The sequence below is a fragment of the Antennarius striatus genome, chromosome 15 (assembly GCF_040054535.1).
Source record: "Antennarius striatus isolate MH-2024 chromosome 15, ASM4005453v1, whole genome shotgun sequence".
In the NCBI taxonomy this organism is placed as follows: Eukaryota; Metazoa; Chordata; class Actinopteri; order Lophiiformes; family Antennariidae; genus Antennarius; species Antennarius striatus.
Window position 1 is genome coordinate 1,201,464 of NC_090790.1, and position 26,313 is coordinate 1,227,776.

The window sequence follows — 26,313 nt, forward strand, 5'->3', positions numbered from 1 at the left end:
ACCCCCCTATAGTTGGAACACACCCTCCAGTCCCCCTTTTTGAAAAGAGGGACCACCACCCCGGTCTGCCAATCCAGAGGTACTGTCCCTGACTGCCATGTGAGGTTAGAGACGTGTCAACCATGACAGTCCCTCCACATCCAGAGACTTGAGGTACTCAGGGTGAATCCCATCCACCCCCAGTGCTTTGCCACCGAGGAGTTTGGTGACCACCTCGGTGACTTCAGCTCTGGTGATGGACGAGTCCACCTCTGAGACCTGATTTGTTGAGTTGATGGTAGTTGTCTGAAAGCAGGGGTTGTTCCACACTTGCTGGCTCAGCTTTGTTAGAACAAATGACCTGTGTTGAGCATTATTTCATCAGCAGGCCACAAGTTTGATTTGGAGCTTTTGTGTGAACTTCAAACGTTAACTCCAATCAGGGGTTTAGAAGATGGAGGCAACATCTATTACTAACATCAATACAGCAGAGTACAGTTAAAAATGGTAAAGAAAGGTCAGCGTTAACTTTGTTTGCTGTCTATAATTCTCAGTGAAATGCACCACAACAGAAATCAACAGGACTTGGGTTCTCATGGAGAGGAGGTGAACAGTTTTGTCTCCTTTGGGTTCCATTCTGTAGCCGTGGAAGATGACTTCACAAGTCATGAACATCTAAATCAGACTTCAAACAACTGAAACATGTGAACAATGCGACTGTCGCCGAGCAGAAGCCGTTCACCATGACGTTCACGAGGTTATTGTAAGAAACACATCATCAACATAAACTAGGGGGCAGAGCTGAGTTTTCAAGGTCAAGTCTCTTTGGGGAACCAAAGAACCAAAGAACCAAAGACCACAGAACCAAAGACCACAGAACCAAAGACCACAGAACGTGGAGACGTTTCTTGTCTTTTAAATAAACCGAATTATAAAAGTAATGTATTAGATTTATAAAACACTTTTTTAGAAACTCACTCAAAAACACTTTGTTTTATTTTGGAGAGCTGCTCAAAGCAGACCGGATGTTCCTCTTGGCCTCCCCTCCACGTGGGGGCGGCAGAGAGCTGCAGCCCCGTCGAGCAGCAGCCGCTCGGTCACCGGGGTAACGGGCTGTGTGTGTCGGGAGCTCCGTGTTTAGCCGTGACCGGACCGGGGAACGTATTCCGGTGCAGCCCCTCCGGTACCGGCAGCATGTTCGGGGACGCGGCCGGAGCCCCGGTGAGCCTCCGGTCCTTGCAGGCGGAACGCGGACGGTCGCTGCGGGAGTCGGTAGGTAGGACCGGCGGAGACCCTACGTCACCGGCCGCCGTTACGACAGCCGTCCTGTGACGTCATTAACGTTGTGTTGCTACTGGTTCAGACACGTGGTGCGTTTGGGTGCCGCTCGGAACAAACAGTTCGATCAGATGTAAACAGGAACCGCCAACAGACCGGCCTGAAGGGGTTCTGAATCAGCCTGACCTTTGACCTCCTGTTTCAGGCGTGACCCTGAACACGTGATGTCCTGGTGCTGATCCGTGCTGGTGACGGTCACCATGTGATCCAAGCCCTTCTTCATTTCAGAGAGGTTCTCAGACCACAGATGGACGCCCCACCGACGCCCAGGTCCAGACCGGATCCACCAGCAGCAGCCAGACCCAGACAGATCCCCCAGACCAGACGCAGGGCCTCCAGCAGAATCCAGACCACCTGGACCCCCCCGGCCTGAAGGACTTCCTGCAGCGGGTGGAAGAGGACGTCATCAGGCAGCTGCTCAGGAACACCAGGAGCCACGCCTTCCACGGGTTCCAGGCCAACTGGGAAGATCACCGCAACCTGGTAACCATGGGCAACGGGTGGGCGTGGTTCTCTGTAGGTTCTAGGTTAGGGAGAATGTTTGGGTCTAGACCTGTTCGGTGTTCCTAGAGTGTTCTTCATCTCCTTTGGATCAGACTAGCGTACAAAAATAAAAGCATTGGTTCCAGTCCTGCTAGACAGAATGTGTTGGTTTAATACAGTCCACCATAATCCTATTATGGTCTGGATCCACTTCAGAGCACACATGGTTGCTGCCCATGAGGTTCCTGATGCAGAATGTTTAAAGTTGTGGCTCAGTGGTAGAGCAGAGGTTGTTGGTTTGATGCCTCGTACCGTCAGTCCACATGTAGAAGTGTTCTCAGGCCAGGTGTTGTCCACCTGCTCCTCAGGAGAGGTTCCCTCTGGTTGGTGTCCACACCACTGCTGGTGTGGACGGATGAATGCTGGTTTGACCACTAAGACTGGAAAGGCCTTCAACACGTTCATCCACAACTAGTCCTGGATCCAGACCGGGACCAGGAGCCCAAATGCTCCACTAACAATAACTGTTATTATCCAGTATTCATCGTTATGTAATGCCTGAGCACTGGATATATACAATTTCCTCTGGGATTAATAACGTATCTATCTATCTATCTATCTATCTATCTATCTATCTATCTATCTATCTATCTATCTATCTATCTATCTATCTATCTATCTATCTATCTATCTATCTATCTATCTATCTATCTATCTATCTATCTATCTATCTATCTATCTATCTAACATATCTGTAGAACTGTACAGATGATCACTAGTATGTTAATTCTATCACATGATCACTAGTGTGTTAATTATATCTGTAGAGATGATCACTAGTGTGTTTGATCACTGGTACAGGTGCTGTTCTCAGGCTGTGTTAACATCACGTTGTCTTAAGGAGACTTGTTGGCGTGACGGTTGTGTGTCACAGGTGTCGTGTGTTCACCGTCTGCACCACGCCGGCGCTGTGGAGAGGGGTCTTCACGTGACGGCCGTGTCCTGGAGCTGTACGGGTTCAGTGATTGTGAGCGCTTACGGCCGGTATGTGAAGCTCAGGTGTGTTTGGTGTGAGACGTCTTCAGGTGGACACGCCCTGAACTGGGGAATGGTTTCTGGCTCCAGGATGGACGACGGGGACTGGAGCACCCACAGTTCTCACGTTTGTCTGTGGAACCTGGAGAGTCGAAGGCTGGACCCCCAACAAGCCGACCTGGTCATCAACGTTACCGCGGCGATCACCGCTGTGTGCTGCCACCCCCACCTGCCCGCCCTCATCGCAGGTCTGTTCATGTCTGCTCGGAGTGGTCAGCTGACCAGCTGGTCTGGTCTGGTCCCATCCCAGCTGGTCTGAGACTGGAGGACCAACATCTCACCACATTCACGTTCCACCATCACACAACATGTGTGTGTGTTCACAGGGGGTCTTCACAGTGGGGAGGTGGTGGTCTGGGACACCAGGCGGACTCAGGACCCCCTGTTGGCTCAAACTGGGATGTCAGCCGACAGCCACAGAGAACCTGTTTACCAGGTGAGCCCAGGCATCCTGGAGAGAGACTGAGACGCTGCTCTGATCCCATCAGCACAATGTGTGTGTGTGTGTGTGTCTGTGTGTGTGTGTGTGTGTGTGTGTGTGTGTGTGTGTGTGTGTGTGTGTGTGTGTGTGTGTGTCTGTGTGTGTGTGTCTGTGTGTGTGTGTGTGTGTGTCTGTGTGTGTGTGTCTGTGTGTGTGTGTGTGTGTGTCTGTGTGTGTGTGTCTGTGTGTGTGTGTGTGTGTCTGTGTGTGTGTGTGTGTGTGTCTGTGTGTGTGTGTGTGTGTGTGTGTGTGTGTGTGTGTGTGTGTGTGTGTGTGTGTGTGTGTGTGTGTGTGTGTGTGTGTGTGTGTGTGTGTGTGTGTACAGGTTGCCTGGGTGCCCTTGCAGAGGGGGGACCTGGGGGTGCTCAGTGCCTGTTCAGGGGGGAGGGTCCTGCTGTGGGCGGTGGACCCCCACCGCGGCAGGCTGGTCCTGGACTCTAGCTTCACCCTGAAGGGGCAGCAGGTCCCCCACAGCAGCAGCAGCTTGAAGGTGAGCTCATGGTGAAGCTAGTAGTGGTCAGGGTCGGGGGCAGCGATGACCCCCCATCCTTCCCTTTTCATGACCCAATGAGTCGTGTTGTTACAGATATTCAGGAGTCGGTGAGATGTTCTCCTAACCAGAACCGTAGAGACACTGTCTGACCTCTGACCCTGTCCTTCTCTTCTTTGTATTTCTTTTCCACCCGACCGGTCAAGGCGGACGACCCCGCCCGGGTGTGGAAAAGAATGATTGTATTATTTTATGTATCCTACAAGGTTTGTCTTCTTAGCTTTAGGGGGTCTCGTGTCCTTCATGGTGAGTTTTTGTCCACAGGCCCAGGGCAGCAGTCTGGTGGGGGTCACAGCCCTGGCTCTGTCTCCCTGGGACCCAGACGTGTTCCTGGTGGGCTCTGAGGGGGGGCTGCTGCTCAGGTGCTCCTTCTCCTCCAAGACCCCGGCTGAAGCGCCGTCTGAAGGCCAGAGCTTGACACCGAGGGCCCCGGCAGTCTTCTCCTTCAGGCAGTCGAGCGGCCCCGTCCACTCCGTCCACTGCTCCCCGTTCCACAGGTCAGGCCTCAGCTCACCTCCGGACGCCGTCGGGACGGAGGGGAAAGCAGTCGCTAAACACGTCTTCTTGTCTCCAGAAACCTGTTTGTGAGTGCGGGGACCGACGGTCAGGTGCACCTCTGCACGCTGCTGCAGGCCGACCCGCTGCTGTCGCTCCGGGTCTCCGACTCCTACGTGTTCCAGGTGCAGTGGTCCCCCACCAGACCGCTGGTGTTTGCTGCAGCCACTGGACAAGGTACAGCGTACAACCAACAGTCTGCTGGCCCGCTTGGTCCCGGGTCACAACCTCATTAGACAGCAGACTGAGGGTCTGTCAGGCCACCCTCCATCAGGTCTTCTGGGGGGTCATGGGTCTGACCAAAGGTCTAACAACAGGAGCAACAGTCTGATCCAAACGTCAACGCTGAAGGATCAGAGATCAAATGTTTAGTCAGTCCTACGGAAATCAAACACGTCTAGTCAACCTACTCTGTGTTCGACGGTGGTTCCTGGTACAGTAGAACCTCAGCGTACGAGTGTTTGAAGACACGAGTGTTTAAAGACACGAGTGTTTGAAGACACGAGTGTTTGAAGACACGAGTGTTTGAAGACACGAGTGTTTGAAGACACGAGTGTTTAAAGACACGAGTGTTTGAAGACACGAGTGTTTAAAGACACGAGTGTTTGAAGACACGAGTGGTTCTGGGCAGATGGACACATCAGGTGAGACTGGATCTGTCGTCAAGACATTTTTTCCTGATTTGGGGGTTTGGATCTTTTTTATGAGGCTGGAACGGATTAAAATGATTTATTTTAAATGGGGAAATGTTTGACTTACAAGTTCAGTCACAGAACGGATTAAACTGGAGGTTCTACTATGTAGAGGTACTACTATCTGGAGGTACTATCTAGAGGTACTTGTATCTAGAGGTACTACTATCTGGAGGTACTTCAAAGTCAAAGTTTACCTCTAGAATCTAGAGGTACTTGTATCTGGAGGTACTACTATAGAGGTACTTGTATCTAGAGGTACATGTATCTAGAGGTAGATGTATCTAGAGGTACTACTATCCGGAGGTACTATCTAGAGGTACATGTATCTAGAGGTAGATGTATCTAGAGGTACTACTATCTGGAGGTACTTGTACGTGACTGTCTGGTCTTCAGTAAAGAAAGTTTTTTAGTAACTAGGTTAACATGCAGGTCTCAGTCTGACTAGTCTAAAGCTACAGGTTAACTTCTCTCACAGGTGTTCTCCTGGCGTGACCCCCGGTAACGACGCTGCTAATCAAACGTGCATCCGCGTGAATGTTTGCTGGGGGAGGTGAAGTTCAAACACAATGAGGATGCTTCTGATTGGACACCCTGTTCTTGTCTCCAAGGGGGGGTCCAGATGTTTGACCTGAGCCACCGGAGCCTGAGGCCGGCGGCCTCCGTCCAGCAGGGGGCAGCGGGTGGAGCTGCAGCCTGTTTGGCCTTCAACGACCACAACCCCCACCTGCTGGCGGTGGGGTCGACCGACGGGACCGTCAGCGTGTGGCAGCTGAGCAGCGAGCTAACGGAGCAGAGCCCCAGAGAACGCAGCCAGCTGGAGCAGATAGCCAATCAGGTGGCAGGATGACACCAGCAGAGGGGGGGCCGACGGCTGCCTCATTTATTTCAACAAAAAACCTGAAGCTGGACTTCCAGTTGTAACCAGTAGCGTTTATTAAAGCACACTGCAGTGGTGAAGGTGTTACAGCGTTAACAATACCAGCATGTTAAAGTCATTAAAGCACGAGCTAAAGAGCTAACACAGCTAACACGGCTAACACGGCTAACAATCACATTCAGAGGTGACGGCTCCACTACGCTATCGTTAGCGGTAGATAAATAGTACGGCTCGTTATCAGTGAGGGGTTCTGGTCATGCGGTTTCAGCCGTGTGTTGGAGCAGAAGCGTGGGGGGGGGGGACGCCTCCCGGTTGGTCACTGGAGGGCGGAGCATCAGTTGACGAAGAGCGAGCGGGTGAATTCCACAAAGTCGAACGCCGACGGCAGCTCGCGGCCCTTGCTGTCCAGGTAGGGCTTCATGTGGGACAGGCAGTAGTCCGCCTGCTCCTTGGTCAGGTTCTGCAAGAGAAGAGTCCATGAGGACGGGACCGCCCCCCCAGGAGGACGGACAGCGGTGAGCAGGTCTGACCTGGTAGAGCTCCTCTTTGGTCACGTAGGGCTTGTTCTCGGTGCTCAGGGCCCTGAAGGCGCTCTCGATCTCCTCGCTGGACTTCACGTTCTCCGTCTCGCGGCTGATCATGAACGCCATGTACTCCTGCAGCGACACGTTACCGTCCCTGCAAAAGCATGACCCTCAGTTACACAGCGTCACACACTGAGCCACACAGTCGGGACGGAACCAGACTCCACTTCCTCCAGATGTCTGCGCCGCTCCTGCTTTGGACCAGCACCAACATCAACCACCCAACGCTCCCCAAAGCAACCCCTCACCCGCTGCTCAAGGTGACTTTGGTCTAACCAGTAGAGTCACTCCTGCACACGTGACACACCTGTTGGGATCCACCGTGTCCAGGATGGCCTCAAACTCAGGGTCCGGCTCCCCCTCCTCCACCATGGGCAGGTCGTACCCCAGCGAGCGCAGGCAGGACTTGAACTCCTGGTGGTTCAGACGGCCAGACTTCTCCTTGTCAAAGTGTCTGCAAACCAGTTAGTGGAGGTCAGCACCAGCGTTGGACCACTGGAGCACCAGCGTGTGACCACTGGACCACTGGTGTACCAGTGTGTGACCACTGGAGCACCAGCGTGTGACCACTGGACCACTGGAGCACCAGTGGAGCACCAGCGTGTGAACACGTGTGAACACTCACTTGAACATCATGCTGAACTCCTTCAGCGCCTCCTCCGTCACTCCGGTGGTGTTCCTGAGGGAAAGCAGAGACACCTGAGCAAACGGCCACGCCCCTGCGTGCCATTGGCTGGTGGAGGCCGGTACCTGGCCTGGATCTGCTGCTCCAGGTTGTGCTGCATCCTCATGCCCAGCTGGTCCAGCTGGTCCCACTGCTGAGCCAGGCCCACGGTGCTGTGTTCCGTGTACTTGTTGTCCAGGATCAGCGCCTCCTCCATGGCCGCGCCCAGGTCCTCGATCTTCTTCAGCTGGCTGCGCATGGCACGGATCTCCTGGTGCTTACGCTAGCATGAACATCAACACACGCCGCTCAGGAGCTGGCTGACCACAGCCAACAGGTGTGACTACCTGAGCAGAGCTAACAGGTGTGACTACCTGAGCAGAGCTAACAGGTGTGACTAACTGAGCAGAGCTAACAGGTGTGACTACCTGACCACAGCTAACAGGTGTGACTACCTGAGCAGAGCTAACAGGTGTGACTACCTGAGCAGAGCTAACAGGTGTGACTACCTGAGCAGAGCTAACAGGTGTGACTACCTGAGCAGAGCTAACAGGTGTGACTACCTGAGCAGAGCTAACAGGTGTGACTACACTCACCTTGGTGGCCTCCAGCTGAGACTCCAGGGTTCCAGACTCTTCCACCATGCACGACCTGACACCAACACACCAGTTAGGAAGCACAGGATGTTAACCCAATGCACCACACACACACACACACACACACACACACACACACACACACACACACACACACACACACACACCACCCTGGTTCCAAACCACACGGGGGGGGCTGCAGCAGACTGTTAGAACTTCATGGAGGTGGAGGTCAGCTCTCCATTCCAGAGGGTGATGGGGTAACACTAACGTTCAGGACTGCCCCATGGACTCTACGTCTGACCAGCAGCTCTTCTGCCTCCAACCCCCCCAGACCTCCAGCTGCTCCTCCTGGGGAGGTGCCTGTCTGTGACCCCAGAATGGAAGGTCAGGTATGACCAAACCCAGGAACACGTCTCCAGCTTGAGGACAGAGCGGATGGGAGCTCCACCAACAAGTTGAAACCAGTTTGAACTTGTTGGTGGTCTTCCAGTGATCACGTCTGATTGGCTGAGACCATCAATGGTATTACCATTCATGGGCCTTCTAGTAGACTCAGATGTTGTGAATGTTATCACAGCAGGAGGGGACTGAAGGCCCCAGCAGGGGGGTGTGGGGTCACAGGTCAGCCCTACTCTACCACACAGGGAAAGGAAGACGTGGAGCTTCCAGAAAGATCCTCAGCAGCTCGGTGCTGCTGAGGGAGCAGAGGAGCTGAACAGCCACCAGGAGAGCTCTTCATCAGTCTCATCCTCCTCAGCTCACACACCAACACACTGATCAGACACGCTCAAGAAACAGAGATATTAACCCATCCAGAAGGTACGTCCTGAGGAGCACAGGAGTCCACAGGCGAGGAGCAGCCCAGACAGGAGGAGCGGTGGAGACAGAGAGACAACAGATTAGCATGAAGCTACATGACTCAGCCCTCCAGGGGTCAGAGGTTCTCGTCCCACCTGGTCTCCTGCAGCCACTGGTGGAAGGCGTTGGCGTGCTGGGCGAACTCCTGACGCAGCTTGTCGTTCTCCTCCTGCCTCCTCTGCTCCTTCTGCAGCTCCAGCTCTCGCTCCTGCTCACGGTGACAGACACAGCAGATGTTCAGCCACGCCTCCAGACGATGGAAACACTCACTGGAGGCTGTCCGGGTCTGACACCTTGATGATCTTCTGCAGGTTCCTCCAGGTCTCCTCCAGGGCCTCCATGGTGAACCAGGTGTAGGGGTTGGAGGCCACCTGGTAGCTCTTGATCTGCTGGTCCAGCTCAGCCAGCTGGTTGAAGTCGGCCTGAGCGGAGCTCAGCGAGGACCTGAAGGCCTCGTGGGCTTCACGCAGCGCCCGGATCTCCTCCAGGGAGTTGCACCTGACCGGGTCCGTCAGGTCCTCCTCTGCGTTCTCAAACCAGCTGTTGAAGGCCGACGCCTTCTTGGCAAAGGTCAAGAACAAGTCCTCCACCTGGAGACGTGGAGAGTAGATACGGTGGTTAAAGCAGACATGAGCCGTTACCGTAGAGACGGAGGGAGGTCCACCTTCACCTGAGTGTGTGTGGTTCACAACCCACCTTTCTGAAGTGCTCTTGAGCCTCCAGAAGCTTCTTCTTGCGTGCTGCAGAGTTGGACAGCAGCTGATTCCAGCGCTTGATCAGGGCGGCGTGCCGAGCCTCGATGGCTTTTGATTGGACGTGCTTGGCTGCCAGGAGCTGGTCCTTCAGAGCGGTGATGTTGGTGATGCCCTCCTGCTGGAAGGCCTGGAGACCAGCGTCAAACGTCTCCTGCAGACAGACGAGAAGACGTGAGGAACGGAGACAGAGCAGTCCAGAGAGGATGGAGACAGGAGGGCCAAACTTCACTGAGGGCCACATTAGCATCACGTGTGATCAAAGGGCCAGGAGTACACAAACTAACATCCTGCGATACCCCTGAATTCAAATGTTACCCTGACCTACTGTCATAGGTCAAAGATCAAAGCTAGTGCTCTGACCTACTATCATTGATCAAATCACTAGCTTTGATCTATGGTCTTACTCACGCTGGCCTTCCCCCTCATCTTTCTATCATATCCGGTTCCTGAGTGTACAAAAGTTGAAATTTGACCTTGACCTAGTTTTCTCAGGGTCATCATCTCACCTTCCTCCCTCTGCTGCCTGAGTCATGAGCTTTAGTTCTTCGTTCTGTCTGAACGGTTGTGGAGACGTTTGGTGGACAGACGGACGAACGCTGACGATACGTCACTGCTTTGGAACAAAGCTCGTGACTCAGGCAGCAACGGGGATGGAGATGAGATGATGACCTTTACAAACTAGGTCAAGGTCACATTATAACTTTAAACCTTATTAGGTGTACATGTATGAAACCTCATGACAAATAGAATGCACCTGTTTCAGTCAGGGTAAAATTTTGAATTCAGGGGTGTCGCGGGATGTTGCAGTCTGACTACATTGGTTCTGATTCTAGTTCCAAACATTACAGTTAGACAGAAAAAACATGTTTGTTTGTTTCTCTGTTCTAACATAAATTCTTTTCATTTATCAGGTTATTAAACCCACAGAACTCCATCAATCAAGGATCAAACTATCGATCAATAAAGAAAAATAACATCAGACACAAGTTAGGACATCAACTTTGTTCACTACGTTTAGTCAGAGTTAAGATGGGCTGAACTACTGCATTGTGGGAAATGTAGTTTTTGGTTAAAACACACTTTTGATCTATTTATTGTTAGACACTGACTCCTTTTGCTCTCTTGGGCCACATAAAATGACGTAGAGGGCCACATTTGGCCCCCGGGCCTTGAGGTGGACAGGTGTGTTGCAGGATGCTGTACCTGCTTGGTGAGCAGAGTCTGCACAGAGGACAGGTCTCTGCCGTAGTCGTCCGTCTTCAGGCTGTTCTCCTTCTCACCTGGACACAACACAAGGTGAACACGCGAGGCCCCCCAGGTCGGACCCCTGTCAGACGGGTCACGTCGGTGCTCCTACCGATCCACGACTCCACCACGTCCGCCTTCCAGTTGAACTGCAGGAAGGCCGAGTTCTCGTCCAGCTTGGCCTTCCTCTGGGCGGCGGCCCTCTCCAGCTCGGACACCTTCCCCCGCAGCGCCGCCATCTTGGCGCTGATGTTGTCCACGTGATGGTTGTTCTGTCGCACAAACACACGTGTGTTCAGAAGCTGCTGCTCGGGCGTCACGCCCACCAGAGACCCTCCCCACGGACCGCACCTTCTTGATGAGCTCGTCCCCGTTGGAGCACACGTCGCTGACGCGGTCCCGGTGCACCGTGAAGTCCGTCTCAAACGCCTCGTGCTTCTTCAGCAGCCCCTGTGGAAACACACGCGTGTCATCCTCCAGTAACATGTGACGTCACACAGGTGTGGGGGGGTGGAGGCAGCACCTGCACAGCAGCCAGCGTGTCTCCATAGTCCTCAGACCCCACCAGGTTCAGCTTCTCATTGATCCACGCCTCCTCCTCCTCCACGTTCGCCACAAACTGCTGGTACTCCAGAGACTCCTCCAGCCTCTGGCCCCTGGAGCACACACACACACACACACACACGCGTGTAATAACCAGTGTGTGTGTGGCTCACACGCTGATGGGACACAGCCTCACCTCGCTCCAGACAAGTCCTTCAGCTCCTTCCAGTGGTGGACAAACTGGGCCAGACGCTGCTGGATCTCCTCCTGACCGATGGTGTTGTCATCAGACAGCTTCTTCCCCGTGTCCAGCACCGACTGGAACACACACACACACACACACACACACACACACACACACACACACACACACACACACACACACACACACCATCAGGATCAACAGAGCACCAGCTGGTGTTTGTTGGGTTCTGAGAAGCCTGATAACTCTATCCTGGATTTGTTGAGCTCCAGTAGCTGGACGGACCTCTGGCTACACTCTGACCTGCCTGCAGTGACACTTCACCTCAGATGACCTCTGACCTGAATGGCGGGTTCGTGTGCTCCCAGCTCAGCTTCCAACCTCTTGTGCTTCTTCCTCAGGTTCTGCACTCCTGTCAGGTCACGTCCGTAGTCCTCCGAGCTCACGAGCAGCTTCTTCTCCCTGTGGACCAGCAGACGTGAGCGCTCGCACCAGCAGACGTGAGCGCTCGCACCAGCAGACGTGAGCGCTCGCACCAACAGACGTGAGCGCTCGCACCAACAGACGTGAGCGCTCGTACCAACAGACGTGAGCGCTCGTACCAACAGACGTGAGCGCTCGCACCAACAGACGTGAGCGCTCGCACCAACAGACGTGAGCGCTCGCACCAACAGACGTGAGCGCTCGCACCAACAGACGTGAGCGCTCGCACCAACAGACGTGAGCGCTCGTACCAACAGACGTGAGCGCTCGCACCAACAGACGTGAGCGCTCGCACCAACAGACGTGAGCGCTCGCACCAACAGACGTGAGCGCTCGCACCAACAGACGTGAGCGCTCGCACCAGCAGACGTGAGCGCTCGCACCAACAGACGTGAGCGCTACACCAGCGGTCAGCCTCACACATGTGATCCAGAGGGACCTACTTGATCCAGGACTCCTCGTCGTCCAGGTCCCTGAAGAACTGGTGCAGGCGGTGGGACTCGTTGAGCTTGGCGCGGCGCCCGGCGGCCATGCTCTTGATCTTGGCGAAGCGTCCGTTGACGGCGTCGCGTTTGTCCTTCACCTGGGAGGTGTCGAAGGCGTCGCTGGTCATCAGGCTGTCGGCCTGACCGTTCAGGTCCTTCAGACGGTCCTGTCCAGAGGAGGGAGGTCAGAGGTCAGAGGGGTGTGTGTGTGTGTCCGACCTGAGCCAATCGGAGAGCAGCGTACCTCGTGGGCAGAGATGTCCGCCTCCAGCAGCTGGTGTTTCTTCAGGAGGTTGTTGACTGAAGCCAGATCTTTCCCATAATCCTCAGAGGCGAGCAGAGCCTCCACCTGAGAACCAATCAGACACTGAGACCGTCACCTGACCGCTAGGCGGTCCAGAGTGGCACGAGGAGGGCGGGGCCTCACCTCAGACAGCCAGAAGTCGAAGTCCTTGATGCCCGTGTTGAAGTTCTGCTGCTTGTTGGCCTCCTTCAGCTTCTGGCTCTTCTCTGCTGACTTGTTGACCAGGAACTGCCACTGCTCGTCCAGAGCGCCAAGGCGGGCCTGGGGGGGGCGGGTCAGGGTTAAAGAGGAAACCCACGTCTGACAGACGGGCAGGCAGCATCACCACAGCTACGCCTCACACACGGCTCTGGGGGTCACGCCCCATTCACAAAGATACAAGAGATGTAAACATGTAGTTGACTGGTTTTCCTCCACCTCAGTCTGACACAAACATCAGAATGGTGAAGTCACCGGTAAACCGTTACACACGTAGCACCAACCTACCGCACAATTAATAGGGATAAGAACATATCAGTAGTCCGTAGCAACCCCCGTGACCCGCAACGAGAAAGAAGAGGAAGATGATGTTTATTCTGTACGACATTAAAAAATAAAATGGAAGTGCTTGTAAACTCACAGACATTTATAACAGCCCCCTCACCCCCAGAGCCATCAGCATTGCAGGTGATCCCCCCCCCCCCACAGCCTTTTCAGCCTGCTGCCATCAGGTAGGAGACTCCAGAGTCTGGACCAGAACCAGCAGGATCAAGGACAGTTTCTGTCACCAGGCGGTCGGGAGGCTCAACTCCCTCCCTGCTCTGCCCCCTGCCACAGCCTTGAACTCTACCCTCACACTGCCCCGCCCCCCCAGGTCCTGACTACTTATCTCTCCCTCCCCCCGTCAACTCAGGGACTGGTCACACGTCACTTCCCCTATGAGATTAGAGAGTATAGAGATGTTAACCATCCCTTGTGTTTCGTCTCATACTGCCTGTTATACTGCCTGTTGTACTGCCTGTGTTGTACTGCCTGTTGTACTGCCTGTGTTGTACTGCCTGTGTTGTACTGCCTGTTGTACTGCCTGTGTTGTACTGCCTGTGTTGTACTGCCTGTTGTACTGCCTGTGTTGTACTGCCTGTGTTGTACTGCCTGTTGTACTGCCTGTGTTGTACTGCCCGTGTTGTACTGCCTGTTGTACTGCCTGTCGTACTGCCTGTCGTACTGCCTGTCGTACTGCCTGTCGTACTGCCTGTCGTACTGCCTGTGTTGTACTGCCCGTGTCGTACTGCCTGTTGTACTGCCCGTGTTGGCATGTCTGTTGTACTGCCTGTTGTACTGCCTGTTGTCCTGCCTGTTGTCCTGCCTGTTGTCCTGCCTGTTGTCCTGCCTGTTGTCCTGCCTGTTGTCCTGTCTGTTGTACTGCCTGTTGTACTGCCTGTTGTACTGCCTGTTGTACTGCCCGTGTTGTACTGCCTATGTTGTTAAATTAAATTAAATTACTATATTATTTTATTGTATGATTTTGTTGTATTAAAAACTTTCCACCACTGTTGTCCTGCCTGTTGTCCTGCCTGTTGTCCTGCCTGTTGTCCTGCCTGTTGTCCTGCCTGTTGACCGTGGGTCACAGAGGACTGTAGTCCATCTGGACTGTCGTCCACAGACGGTAGACTACACAACAAAGCTGACGTTGACTTTGAACTTATAACTTACGGGTATTAACCAAACATTAGTAAAGTCTACTCATTACCTGTGATTGGTTGTCTAGTTTAACCTGGAGACTAGTTAGCGGTTGGCGACATGAGCCCAGGCTGACCTGCAGAGGTCACGTGTCTGGATGTTTTGTTCTCTACAACAGCCAATCAGCACTGAGCTGAACGTGACCGGGGCCTGTAGAGTGTGACCGCTGGGGGGCGGTGACCTCCAGCTGCACACAGGATGGGTTACCTTGACGGCGTCCTCGCTGCCGGCGCAGGCGCCCCTCTGGATCAGGGCGTTTCCCGTGTCGATGACGCCTCGGATCCGATCTGCGTTAGCGTGGAGCTCCGCCTCAAACGCCTGGTGCTTCTGATGCTTACTCTGACACACACACACAGGAGGGAACACGGACAGAACATGAGAACCACACGCGTGTTTGGGTGGACGTGTTCACGTCAGGAGTCATTATTATCATTGTTGACAGTATTGATTATTGACACACAGACACTGATGTGTGATCGAACAGTCAGTGTTAGTTCATGAATTATGTCTGGGACTGGAGGACAGCATGAACAGGACACACACACACACACACACACACACACACACACACACAGGGCGGGGGTGTGGGGGGCGGGGCAACAAAACAAACTCAAAAACCTCGTGATGAAGAGTCACTTCAAAGCTGCTTCGTGTGTGTGTTTCTACACGTCAGGTGAAGGTGAGTCACACTGACCCCGGGGGGGCGGTGATGTCACTACTGTGTGAACCCCACCCTGACCCCCGGGGGGCCGGTGATGTCACTACTGTGTGAACCCCACCCTGACCCCCGGGGGGCCGGTGATGTCACTACTGTGTGAACCCCACCCTGACCCCGGGGGGGCCGGTGATGTCACTACTGTGTGAACCCCACCCTGACCCCGGGGGGGCCGGTGATGTCACTACTGTGTGAACCCCACCCTGACCCCGGGGGGGCCGGTGATGTCACTACTGTGTGAACCCCACCCTGACCCCGGGGGGGCCGGTCAGTCCCACCAGTTGATCTGGTGGATCAGACACTGAAGCACGTTTGAAGGTGAACCCGTGAGAATTAAAACAAAGTGAAGCCACACCAGCAGCTAACAGCTAGCAGCTAACAGCTAGCAGCTAACAGCTAGCAGCTAACAGCCTCTGATGAGAACACAAACGGAGAAAACGAACAAACAGGCGGATGAAAACAGGAAGCTGGCGTGGGCAGCGCTGATGGGTCTACACGTTCTACGGACGGGGACACACGCAGACCACCTGTTAGTGAACAGACTCACTACTACAACTCACCAGCAGCTTGGACAGCTACAAGAAACAAGAGAAGAGTTGAGGGGTGAACACCAGAGTTAACAATCATCACCCAGACGGCCCCCGTCCTCCTGTCACAGGACCCTACCTGGATGTTGGTGGGGTCCTTGTAGGACTCGTCGGTGGCCGTCTGCAGCTTCTCGCTGATCCAGGCCTCGATCTCGTCCACGTCTCTGCTGAACTGCTGCAGCGTCTGGGACTCCCCCAGCTTGGAGCGCTTCTCGATCATCTGGGCCTTCAGCCGGCGCCACCTGGACACGACAGGAGGGGGGTGGTCAGCCAGAGTGCCGGCCGCGGCCCCTGCCATCCGTCCCTGGTCACAGTGTCACTACTATCACCACTACCTGTCCAGGACTTCGTTGCGGCGGGTGAAGATCTCTGGTTTGGCGTAGTGGTCGGCCCCGATCAGCTGGTCAGCGAAGGACTGCAGAGCAGCGATCTTCTCCTCCTGTGGAGAACACACATGGTCCGTCTGCAGCGCTGGAACGCCCCCCCCCTGCTGGAGCCCCCCCCACCTGCACGTTGATGGCCTTGTCGAAGTCCTCGTGCTTCTTGATCAGCGCCTCCACGCTGTCCAGCGAGTCCCCCTTGTCGTCGCTGGCCAGGAAGGCCTCCCGCGCCGCCATCCAGTTCTCCGCCTGCTCACAGTCCCTGTTGAAGAGCTGCAGGGGACACGGCGTTCAGGCGGGGGCCACACACACCCGCCCCCCCACCACCACCGCGGCGGCTCACACCTGCAGCTCCAGGCACTGGTCCAGCATCATGCGGCGCTGCACCCAGGCCTTCTCCAGGTCGGCGCGCTCCCGGTCCAGGACCTCCAGCTTCTGCTGGATCTCGGGGGCGGCGTAGTGCCCCCGCACCAGCAGCTGCTGCCCCAGCTGCTCGAAGGCCTGGAAGGTTCCTGCACGAGCGTCGATCTCTGTGCGGTGCTCCTGGAAACACCCCCCCCCCGTAATGAGTGGCAGGAGCTCTGAGGACCTGTGGACCCCACCAGGAATGATCCAGTACCTGGTGTCTCTCCAGGAGGGCCTCGGCCCCCGTCACGTCTCTGGCCAGCTCCTCTGAGGATACCAGCCCCCGGATGCCCGTGATCCAGGACATCAGGTCCCTGTGAGCACCAGGGTAGAGCTGAACACCCGTATCTACAGCACCCCCCCACACCGCGGAGACCCCCCAGCTCACCTGAAGTCGGACAGGAAGCGCTGCAGGTCGTGGGAGTTGCTCAGCTTGTCCTTGCGCTGGTCGGCGCGCCCCACCAGGCTGCTCCAGGCCGTGTTCAGCTCGGTGCACTTCTCCTGGATGTCGTCCACCGCCTCCGGGTGGGACTGGATCAGACGCTCCGCCGTCTCCCCCAGGGAGTTCACCTGGACAGGGGGCAGGACGTGAGCAGAGAGCCCCCCCCCTCAGAGGCAGACGCTACTCCTGCCCCAGACCGGCTGACCTTGTCCCCCAGCGCTGCCAGGTCCCTCTCGAAGCCCTCGTGTTTGCGCTGCAGAGCCTGGACGCTGGCCAGGTCGTGGCCGTAGTTGTCCGTGTTCAGGGCCTGGTTCTTCTCCTCGATCCACTCCTTGGTCTCATCAGCGTCCCTGACGAAGATCAGCGGTACTGAGACCAGCTCAAACACCTACCTGTGATAGAACCCCCCTCCTGTGTCCAGGTGACACGTTACCTGTGGAAGCGCTGCACCTCGTGGGCGCTGCCCAGCATGTTGCTCCTGTCCTCAGCCAGCTGCTGCAGGGAGCGCCAGCGGTTATTCAGCTCCTGCAGGAAACGCACGACACCGTTCACCTGGACGCTCATGGGTGTGTGTGTGGCTCAGTGTTCAGGTGTGCAGCGCAGCATTTCACCAGAGGAACCACGAGAACCTACAGATCTCCATGAAGGTCCAACTCTAACACCACACCTGATGGACTTTGTTGACTAGTCTGATCCCCAGAGGGACGCTCAGAGAAACTCTAGTTAGTAGTTCTTCAATCAGATGCTGCATACATGTTAGTGTGTACGGGCTCCTGTAGCACACACACACACACACACACACACACACACACACACACACACACACACACACACACACACACACACACACACACAGGGGGCCTGTAAACATGCAGAGGGAGGTAGAGTGGCGGGCAGCCCCTTTGTGGAGCAAACAAATGAACAAGAAAAGGGGGCGGTGCCTTGCTCAGTGCTCCGGAGGTCAGCTGACACCCCCCCTGTCAGCTCACACTCCAGTTGGCTGGGGGGGAGCGGGAATCGAACCGATTACTGGACGACCCGCTCTACCGCTGACACACTGAGACACTGTCACTGGAATGATGGATACAAGGTGTGTGTGTGTGTGTGTGTGTGTGTGTGATGGGTGTGTGTTGTGTGTGATGGGTGTGTGTTGTGTGTGTGTGATGGGTGTGTGTTGTGTGTGTGTGATGGGTGTGTGTGTGTGTTGGGTGTGTGTGTGATGGGTGTGTGTTGTGTGTGTGTGTTGTGTGTGTGTGATGGGTGTGTGTTGTGTGTGTGTGATGGGTGTGTGTGTGTGTGTGATGTGTGTGTGATGGGTGTGTGTGTGTGTGATGGGTGTGTGTTTGTGTGTGATGGGTGTGTGTGTGTGTGTGATGGGTGTGTGTGTGTGTGTGTTGTGTGTGTGTGTGTTGTGTGTGTGATGGGTGTGTGTGATGGGTGTGTGTGTGTGTGTGTTGTGTGTGTGTGATGGGTGTGTGTGTGTGATGGGTGTGTGTGTGATGGGTGTGTGTGTGTGATGGGTGTGTGTGTGTGATGGGTGTGTGTTGTGTGTGTGTGATGGGTGTGTGTTGTGTGTGTGTGTGTGTGTGTGATGGGTGTGTGTGTGTGTGTGAGATGGGTGTGTGTGTGTGTGTGATGGGTGTGTGTGTGTGTGTTGTGTGTGTGTGATGGGTGTGTGTGTGTTGTGTGTGTGTGTGATGGGTGTGTGTGTGAAGGGTGTGTGATGGGTGTGTGTGTGTGTGAAGGGTGTGTGTGTGATGGGTGTGTGTGTGATGGGTGTGTGTGTGATGGGTGTGTGTGATGGGTGTGTGTGTGATGGGTGTGTGTGATGGGTGTGTGTGATGGGTGTGTGTGTGATGGGTGTGTGTGATGGGTGTGTGTGATGGGTGTGTGTGTGATGGGTGTGTGATGGGTGTGTGTGTGATGGGTGTGTGTGTGATGGGTGTGTGTGTGATGGGTGTGTGTGTGATGGGTGTGTGTGTGATGGGTGTGTGTGTGATGGGTGTGTGTGTGATGGGTGTGTGTGTGATGGGTGTGTGTGATGGGTGTGTGATGGGTGTGTGTGTGATGGGTGTGTGTGATGGGTGTGTGATGGGTGTGTGTGTGATGGGTGTGTGATGGGTGTGTGTGTGATGGGTGTGTGTGATGGGTGTGTGATGGGTGTGTGTGTGATGGGTGTGTGTGATGGGTGTGTGATGGGTGTGTGTGTGATGGGTGTGTGTGTGATGGGTGTGTGTGTGATGGGTGTGTGATGGGTGTGTGTGTGATGGGTGTGTGTGTGATGGGTGTGTGTGTGATGGGTGTGTGTGTGATGGGTGTGTGTGTGATGGGTGTGTGTGTGATGGGATGCAGGACAGGATGCGTATCAAGAACATCACAAACGAGGACGACGGGGAAATGAGGACCTACAGACGACTTCATGCTACAGCGGCGTCACGGACAGACGGCGTTGGGGGGGGGGGGGTAGCAGGGTCACACAACACTGCAGACAACAGGTGAGACGAGGGTCCAGAGGGGTCATGTGACACTAACAGGAAGGGGAGGATGCAGGACGCAGCGCTGGGGGAGGAGCTACCAATGAGGCTCTTACCTTGATGGTATTAAAGTTAGCCGTGGTTTGAACAGCCAATCGTATGTTCTGTAGTCACAGGTGAGAGAACATGAAGAGGACGGGGGGACAGACGGACAACACACACCCCAGCAGTGAGGACTGTTAGACACCAGCAGAGGGGGGGCCCCCCAGAGTCTCATCACATGTTGGCTCCACTGGTGTCAAACCAACCCAACCCTCTGGTGCACAGCTCCAGGATCAGGTCCAGACCGACACACCGGTCCGTGTAACCACTCTGACTGCTGGTGTGTGTGTTCTACACTCCATCAAGCTAACAACTCACCTTCCATGGAGACGCTGTTCTGGAATCAGCTTCATCCTGTTTGGGGGGAATCAGGGATCAATACTAAGAACATCTGCTGGGAAACGTGTGTGTGTGTGTGTGTGTGTGTGTGTGTGTGTGTGTGTGTGTGTGTGTGTGTGTGTGTGTGAGGACTGGTACCTTTCCAGGAGCAGCACCCAGTAGCTCCTGTTGCTGCAGAGAACACACACACACACAACCTCCATTAAACACAAAGCATGGAGGGGGGCTGCAGCCCACAGCTGGGGGGGGACTGACCTGACTCTGGACCATGGGGGCCTCCTCAGCCATCAGACCTTCAGACTCCAGCTCAGACGCCACCTTATTGATGTCCCTCAGACGAGACTCGTTAGCCTTCAGGTCCTGAGACAAACAAGAGTTCATCAACACACACACACAGACACACACACACACACAGACAGACACAGACACAGACACACACACACACACACACAGACAGACACAGACACAGACACAGACACACACACAGACACACACACACACACACAGACAGACACACACACACACACAGACAGACACACACACACACACACAGACACACACACACACACAGACACACACACACACAGACACACACAGACACACACACACACAGACACACACAGACACACACACACACACACACACACAGACACACACACAGACACACACACACACACACACACACAGACACACACAGACACACACACACACAGACACACACACACACAGACACACACACACACAGACACACACACACACACACAGACACACACACACACACACACACATACACACACACAGACACGCACACAGACACACACACACACACACACACAGACACACACATACACACACACAGACACACACACATACACACACACACACAGACACACACACACACACACACACAGACACACACACACACACACACACAGACACACACATACACACACACAGACACACACACATACACACACACACACAGACACACACACAGACACACACACACACAGACACACACACACACACACACACAGACACACAGACACACACACAGACACACACACACACAGACACACACACACACAGACACACACACACACAGACACACACACACAGACACACACACAGACACACACACACACACACACACACACACACACAGACACACACACAGACACACACACACACACACACACACACACACACACACACACACACACACACACACAGACACACACACAGACACACACACAGACACACACACAGAGACACACACACACACACACACACACACACACACACACACACACACACACACACAGACACACACACACAGACAGACACACACAGACACACACACAGACACACACACACACACACACAGACACACACACACACACACAGACACACAGACACACACACAGACACACACACACACAGACACACACACACACACACACACACACACACACACACACACACACACACACACAGACACGCACACAGACACACACACACACACACAGACACACACATACACACACACAGACACACACACAGACACACACACACACACAGACACACACACACACAGACACACACACACACACACACACACAGACACACACACACACACACACACACAGACACACACACACACACACACACACACAGACACACACACACACACACACACACACACACACACACACACACACACACACACACACACAGACAGACACACACAGACACACACACAGACACACACACACACACACACACAGACAGACACACACACACACACACACACACACACAGACACACACACAGGTCTAGGGACAAAACCAGTGACGTGGTTGGACGTCTGGGGGCTGGTGTTGGCCCTACCTTCTGGAAGTCATCAAACTTCTTCTGCAGGACCTCCACCTGCTCCAGGTCGGAGCCCACCTCCTCGTTGGTGAGGGCCCCCTCCTTCTCGTTGATCCACTGCTGGAGCTCGTTGGCCTCGCGGAACAACATGAACTTCTTGCAGCTCTTCTCTAACATGTCTTTGCGCTTCTCTCCCACCTCCAACAGAGTGCCGTACCTAGACGAACCCCCCCACAAGATCTATTCAATGTTTGGTCAAGGAGATAAACCCCTAAATAAGACTTAAGTCCGTTCTTCTAATCATTTGTCAAACAGGAAGTGTGGAGGAAGCCAACAGCCAATGGTATGACAGAGACTGAACATCCAGACGACGGGATGAGGAGGATGAGCAGGATGAAGGTCTACAGACGTGCTTCTATCCCAGTACTGAATAGAAGACCAGAGTGAAGCAGCTCAGCTTCACAACATGGGGGCAGTGGGGGCTGGAGGGGGTGCACGACAGCTGGTGACGTGAACACGAGCACAACAGGAAGAAGGGGGCTGGCTCCTACTCACAGCTCCTCCACCTGCTTCATGCGCACTGACACGCTGCAGGCCTCCTTGGTGACCAGCCTGCTCAGAGGGGGGGTCAACGCGCAGCGAGACAAGACCGGGTCGTTAAAGACAGGAAAGAGACAGGAAGAGGCAGGTGGGGGGGTCGTTAGAGGTTAGTAGAGCACTGGAAAACCCAACGGCAGGAGGACCAAACCACTCTGGTAGGAAGGAGAGTTAGTGCGTTCATTCTGACATCACTTCCTGTATTCCTTACTGGTTCTCTATCTGGTCTTGGCGCAGGGCGATGCTGCCGTGTTCGTCCAGCAGGTTCTCCCTGGAGGACGACTGGGTGGGGTCCAGCTTCTTCACGTAGGCAGCAGGAACGAAGCCCTGGCGGTCGTTCACCTCCACCTTCCACCAGTCCTGCACACAGGAAGGAGCAAGGTGGTAGTGGTGCTGAGGTCAGGGGTCAGTGGGGGTCACCTCCTGACATTCAGCCTGTCCTCACCTTGTTGGTGCTGTTGAGCAGGGTGAGGATGTCCCCCTTCTTCATGGTGACCTCACGGGGACTCTTCTCCTGGTAGTCGTACAGAGCCAGGACCAGCTCCTTCCCCGTCTCGTCGTCAGTGGGGGCCACTTGTTGCTGTCGGGTCAACACAGTCACTGATCAGAGGTCTGATGGTGGTGTCCCCCCCCACAGAGACGAGAAGACGTTACCCTGCAGGACTGGGCCTGCTCCTTCAGGGCCTGGATGCTGCTGCCGTAGGCGCTCAGGTCAGACATCAGGGCCTCGTGCTTCTTCAGCAGAGCCTGGAGGAGATGGAGGAGGTGTGGGTCACGTCATGAAGGACGGAGGGAGGAACCAGACCTTCTGCTCTGCTCACACACCTCAGCAGAGTCCTCGTCCTTGCCGTAGTCGGTGCTGCCCACGATGGGCTCCTTCTCCCTCATCCAGGACTCGGCCTCGTTGGCGTCTGCGAAGTACTGCTGGGCCTGCAGCGAGTCCTCCAGGTCCTGCCTCCTCTGGGACGCCTTGGCCTTCAGGGTGTCCCAGCGCCCGTGCAGGTCCCCCAGCTTCGCCTTCACGTCCTCCCCAGCAAAGTGTCCTGGGAGCAGGAAGGTGTCAGACAGAACAGACATCTGGACTCTCACAGAAGTGGTGCCAGGACCGAGGTGCTCACCCTCCTCCACCATGGTCTCTCCCTTCTGGGTGACGGCCTTGATGCGAGGCTCGTGACCGGTGATCTCCGCCTGCAGGGCCTGGTGCTTCTTCAGCAGGTTCTGGACACCAATCAGGTCTTTTCCTGAGAGAAAACGCCCAGAGACACCTTCAACAACTAAAGCCCATCGCTGACAGGAGGATCTCCGGTACCTTCTACGGTCTTCTGTACCTCTGTTGGTGGAGGCAGCGATGGGCTCTTTCTCACGGATCCAGGTCTCCTCGTCCTCCACGTCTCTGAACAGCTGCTGGAGCCGCAGCGAGTCGGACAGCTTCTGCTTGCGAGCCGCCATGGGCTCCCGCAGCGCGTCGTAACGGACCACCAGGGCCTCCTGCTTCTTACGGATGTTGTCTGCGTCAAAGTGTCCCGCCTCCTGGAACTGACGCGCCTGGATGGTGATGCCATCGATACGGTCCTGAGGAGATCACAGCACACTTAAAGCCACTGTGGTGTGTGTCAGCAGCACTGACTCCATCCACACCTGTTCAAACGGTAACTGGTTTAGGTCCCATGATGCACACACACACACACACACACACACACCTGGTGGGCAGCTACATCAGCCTCCAGCAGGGCGTGTTTCTTCTGCAGGTTCTGGACGCTGGTCAGGTCTTTCCCGTAGTCGTCTGACGCCAGGTGGCCCTCCACCTCGTAGAGCCACAGCTCGATGTCCTCCACGTTACGGTTGAACTGCTGCTGCTGGTTGGCCTCACGCAGCTTGATGCCTGGAGACAGACGTCAGGGAGACGTCAGTCAGACGTCAGTCAGACGTCAGGGAGACGTCAGTCAGACGTCAGGGAGACGTCAGTCAGACGTCAGGGAGACGTCAGGGAGACGTCAGGGAGACGTCAGTCAGACGTCAGGGAGACGTCAGGGAGACGTCAGGGAGACGTCAGGGAGACGTCAGGGAGACGTCAGGGAGACGTCAGTCAGACGTCAGGGAGACGTCAGTCAGACGTCAGGGAGACGTCAGTCAGACGTCAGGGAGACGTCAGGGAGACGTCAGGGAGACGTCAGTCAGACGTCAGGGAGACGTCAGGGAGACGTCACGGAGACGTCACGGAGACGTCAGGGAGACGTCAGGGAGACGTCATGGAGACGTCAGGGAGACGTCAGGGAGACGTCATGGAGACGTCAGGGAGACGTCAGTCAGACGTCAGTCAGACGTCAGGGAGACGTCAGGGAGATGTCAGGATGATTTGAGTCTGTTGGGCTAAAGGCTACCAGCTAACTACAGGTATTTCCAGTAGCAGCTCTACTGAGTCTGATCCTACGGTTCCATCCTGAAACACCCTGCAGACCACAGCCACACCACCATTAACGATAAATATCTGTTCTACTGAACACCATCACACATGAAGCTCTTGCTGCACCAAACTGTTGACTGCAGTGTTCCTACTCTAACGGGGTTTCATTGCATTTATCATCATCCCAGGAAGAGCTCTGTGATGGAAACGTAACTCCTCCCTCTTCTAGTGTGAGAACTCGTCCCAGAGCAGAAGAACTACATCCAGGTCAGATGTAGTGGTTCATAGACAGAGGACCAGCAGAGGGAGGCAGAGGGCCACCCCCCAGACAGAGGGTCACCCCCCTTAGATAGAGGACCAGCAGGCTAGGAGGGGGGACCCATTGTTCTACCTGGAGTGTGTTCTGCTGTGTGAGTCCGTGTTCAGTCATTTATTATCATGGGACTGGATTACATGTTGTGTTAGTGACGTCATGAGTGACCGCAGGAACTGGAGTTCATACAACACTGATCCATTACGTCAGGTGTTTCTGGTACGTCAGGTGTTACTGGTACGTCAGGAGTTACTGGTACGTCAGGTGTTACTGGTACGTCAGGTGTTACTGGTACGTCAGGTGTTACTGGTACGTCAGGTGTTACTGGTACGTCAGGTGTTACTGGTACGTCAGGTGTTACTGGTACGTCAGGAGTTACTGGTACGTCAGGTGTTACTGGTACGTCAGGTGTTACTGGTACGTCAGGTGTTACTGGTACGTCAGGTGTTACTGGTACGTCAGGTTTTACTGGTACGTCAGGTGTTACTGGTACGTCAGGTGTTACTGGTACGTCAGGTGTTACTGGTACGTCAGGTGTTACTGGTACGTCAGGTGTTACTGGTACGTCAGGTGTTACTGGTACGTCAGGTGTTACTGGTACGTCAGGTGTTACTGGTACGTCAGGTGTTACTGGTACGTCAGGTGTTACTGGTACGTCAGGTGTTACTGGTACATCAGGTGTTCCTGGTACATCAGGTGTTACTGGTACGTCAGGTGTTACTGGTACGTCAGGTGTTACTGGTACGTCAGGTGTTACTGGTACGTCAGGTGTTACTGGTACGTCAGGTGTTACTGGTACGTCAGGTGTTACTGGTACGTCAGGTGTTACTGGTACGTCAGGTGTTACTGGTACGTCAGGTGTTACTGGTACGTCAGGTGTTACTGGTACGTCAGGTGTTACTGGTACATCAGGTGAAGCCTCACACTGCCCCCCCAGCAGAGACGGCCCACCCCCCTGCGTCACCTTTCATCTCGGTGGCCTCCAGCAGCTTCTTCCACAGGGAGCTGACGTCCTCCATGCGGGTGGACACCTCCCTGGAGGCGTAGTGCTTCCCGTCCAGCAGCTCCTGGCCAGACTTCTGCAGGGCGTCCACTCGGCTCTGATTGGCTGACAGCTCGGCCTCGAAGGCCTGGTGCTTCTGCACCTTACCCTGCAGGTTGGACGGATCCTGTGGTGGAGGAGGGGGTT

The 26,313-nt window shown here is 54.9% G+C and overlaps 2 protein-coding genes across 5 annotated transcripts in view; one reads left to right on the top strand and one right to left on the bottom strand.

Moving 5' to 3' along the window:
- Positions 1-1,038: 1,038 nt before the first annotated feature.
- dync2i2 (dynein 2 intermediate chain 2) lies at positions 1,039-6,029 on the top strand. 2 transcript variants are annotated; one of them, XM_068333993.1, is made up of 9 exons: positions 1,039-1,251; positions 1,546-1,800; positions 2,735-2,844; positions 2,926-3,083; positions 3,222-3,331; positions 3,702-3,866; positions 4,191-4,423; positions 4,501-4,658; positions 5,785-6,029. In XM_068333993.1, the coding sequence occupies exons 1-9, from the start codon at positions 1,174-1,176 to the stop codon at positions 6,021-6,023; spliced, it is 1,506 nt and encodes a 501-aa protein (XP_068190094.1). In that variant the 5' UTR covers positions 1,039-1,173; the 3' UTR covers positions 6,024-6,029. The 2 variants fall into 2 exon arrangements, with proteins under 2 accessions (XP_068190094.1, XP_068190095.1); XM_068333994.1 differs by having other exon boundaries at positions 1,039-1,200.
- A 56-nt stretch (positions 6,030-6,085) lies between these two features.
- Positions 6,086-26,313, bottom strand: part of sptan1 (spectrin alpha, non-erythrocytic 1) — a 34,635-nt gene continuing 14,407 nt past the window's right edge. The window contains exons 14-55 of one of the 3 annotated variants that reach the window (XM_068333989.1): positions 26,089-26,293; positions 24,108-24,289; positions 23,736-23,979; positions 23,526-23,648; positions 23,233-23,450; positions 23,062-23,154; positions 22,853-22,987; positions 22,619-22,767; positions 21,829-22,027; positions 20,194-20,298; positions 20,077-20,109; positions 19,918-19,953; positions 19,614-19,661; positions 17,457-17,548; positions 17,229-17,373; positions 16,970-17,151; positions 16,796-16,895; positions 16,522-16,719; positions 16,303-16,449; positions 16,132-16,235; positions 15,876-16,038; positions 15,770-15,784; positions 14,702-14,833; positions 12,899-13,036; positions 12,716-12,820; positions 12,430-12,638; positions 11,845-11,965; positions 11,498-11,619; positions 11,282-11,414; positions 11,110-11,208; positions 10,871-11,030; positions 10,717-10,793; positions 9,455-9,664; positions 9,052-9,348; positions 8,854-8,966; positions 8,709-8,726; positions 7,898-7,952; positions 7,388-7,584; positions 7,263-7,316; positions 6,945-7,091; positions 6,584-6,731; positions 6,086-6,513 (exon numbers count right to left, since the gene is read on the bottom strand). In XM_068333989.1, coding sequence (XP_068190090.1) covers positions 6,388-6,513; positions 6,584-6,731; positions 6,945-7,091; positions 7,263-7,316; positions 7,388-7,584; positions 7,898-7,952; positions 8,709-8,726; positions 8,854-8,966; positions 9,052-9,348; positions 9,455-9,664; positions 10,717-10,793; positions 10,871-11,030; positions 11,110-11,208; positions 11,282-11,414; positions 11,498-11,619; positions 11,845-11,965; positions 12,430-12,638; positions 12,716-12,820; positions 12,899-13,036; positions 14,702-14,833; positions 15,770-15,784; positions 15,876-16,038; positions 16,132-16,235; positions 16,303-16,449; positions 16,522-16,719; positions 16,796-16,895; positions 16,970-17,151; positions 17,229-17,373; positions 17,457-17,548; positions 19,614-19,661; positions 19,918-19,953; positions 20,077-20,109; positions 20,194-20,298; positions 21,829-22,027; positions 22,619-22,767; positions 22,853-22,987; positions 23,062-23,154; positions 23,233-23,450; positions 23,526-23,648; positions 23,736-23,979; positions 24,108-24,289; positions 26,089-26,293 — 5,577 coding nt within the window. In that variant the 3' untranslated portion in view covers positions 6,086-6,387. The remainder of the gene's footprint in view (positions 6,514-6,583; positions 6,732-6,944; positions 7,092-7,262; positions 7,317-7,387; positions 7,585-7,897; positions 7,953-8,708; positions 8,727-8,853; positions 8,967-9,051; positions 9,349-9,454; positions 9,665-10,716; positions 10,794-10,870; positions 11,031-11,109; positions 11,209-11,281; positions 11,415-11,497; positions 11,620-11,844; positions 11,966-12,429; positions 12,639-12,715; positions 12,821-12,898; positions 13,037-14,701; positions 14,834-15,769; positions 15,785-15,875; positions 16,039-16,131; positions 16,236-16,302; positions 16,450-16,521; positions 16,720-16,795; positions 16,896-16,969; positions 17,152-17,228; positions 17,374-17,456; positions 17,549-19,613; positions 19,662-19,917; positions 19,954-20,076; positions 20,110-20,193; positions 20,299-21,828; positions 22,028-22,618; positions 22,768-22,852; positions 22,988-23,061; positions 23,155-23,232; positions 23,451-23,525; positions 23,649-23,735; positions 23,980-24,107; positions 24,290-26,088; positions 26,294-26,313) is intronic. The other 2 variants (XM_068333991.1, XM_068333990.1) reach the window with 2 other exon arrangements.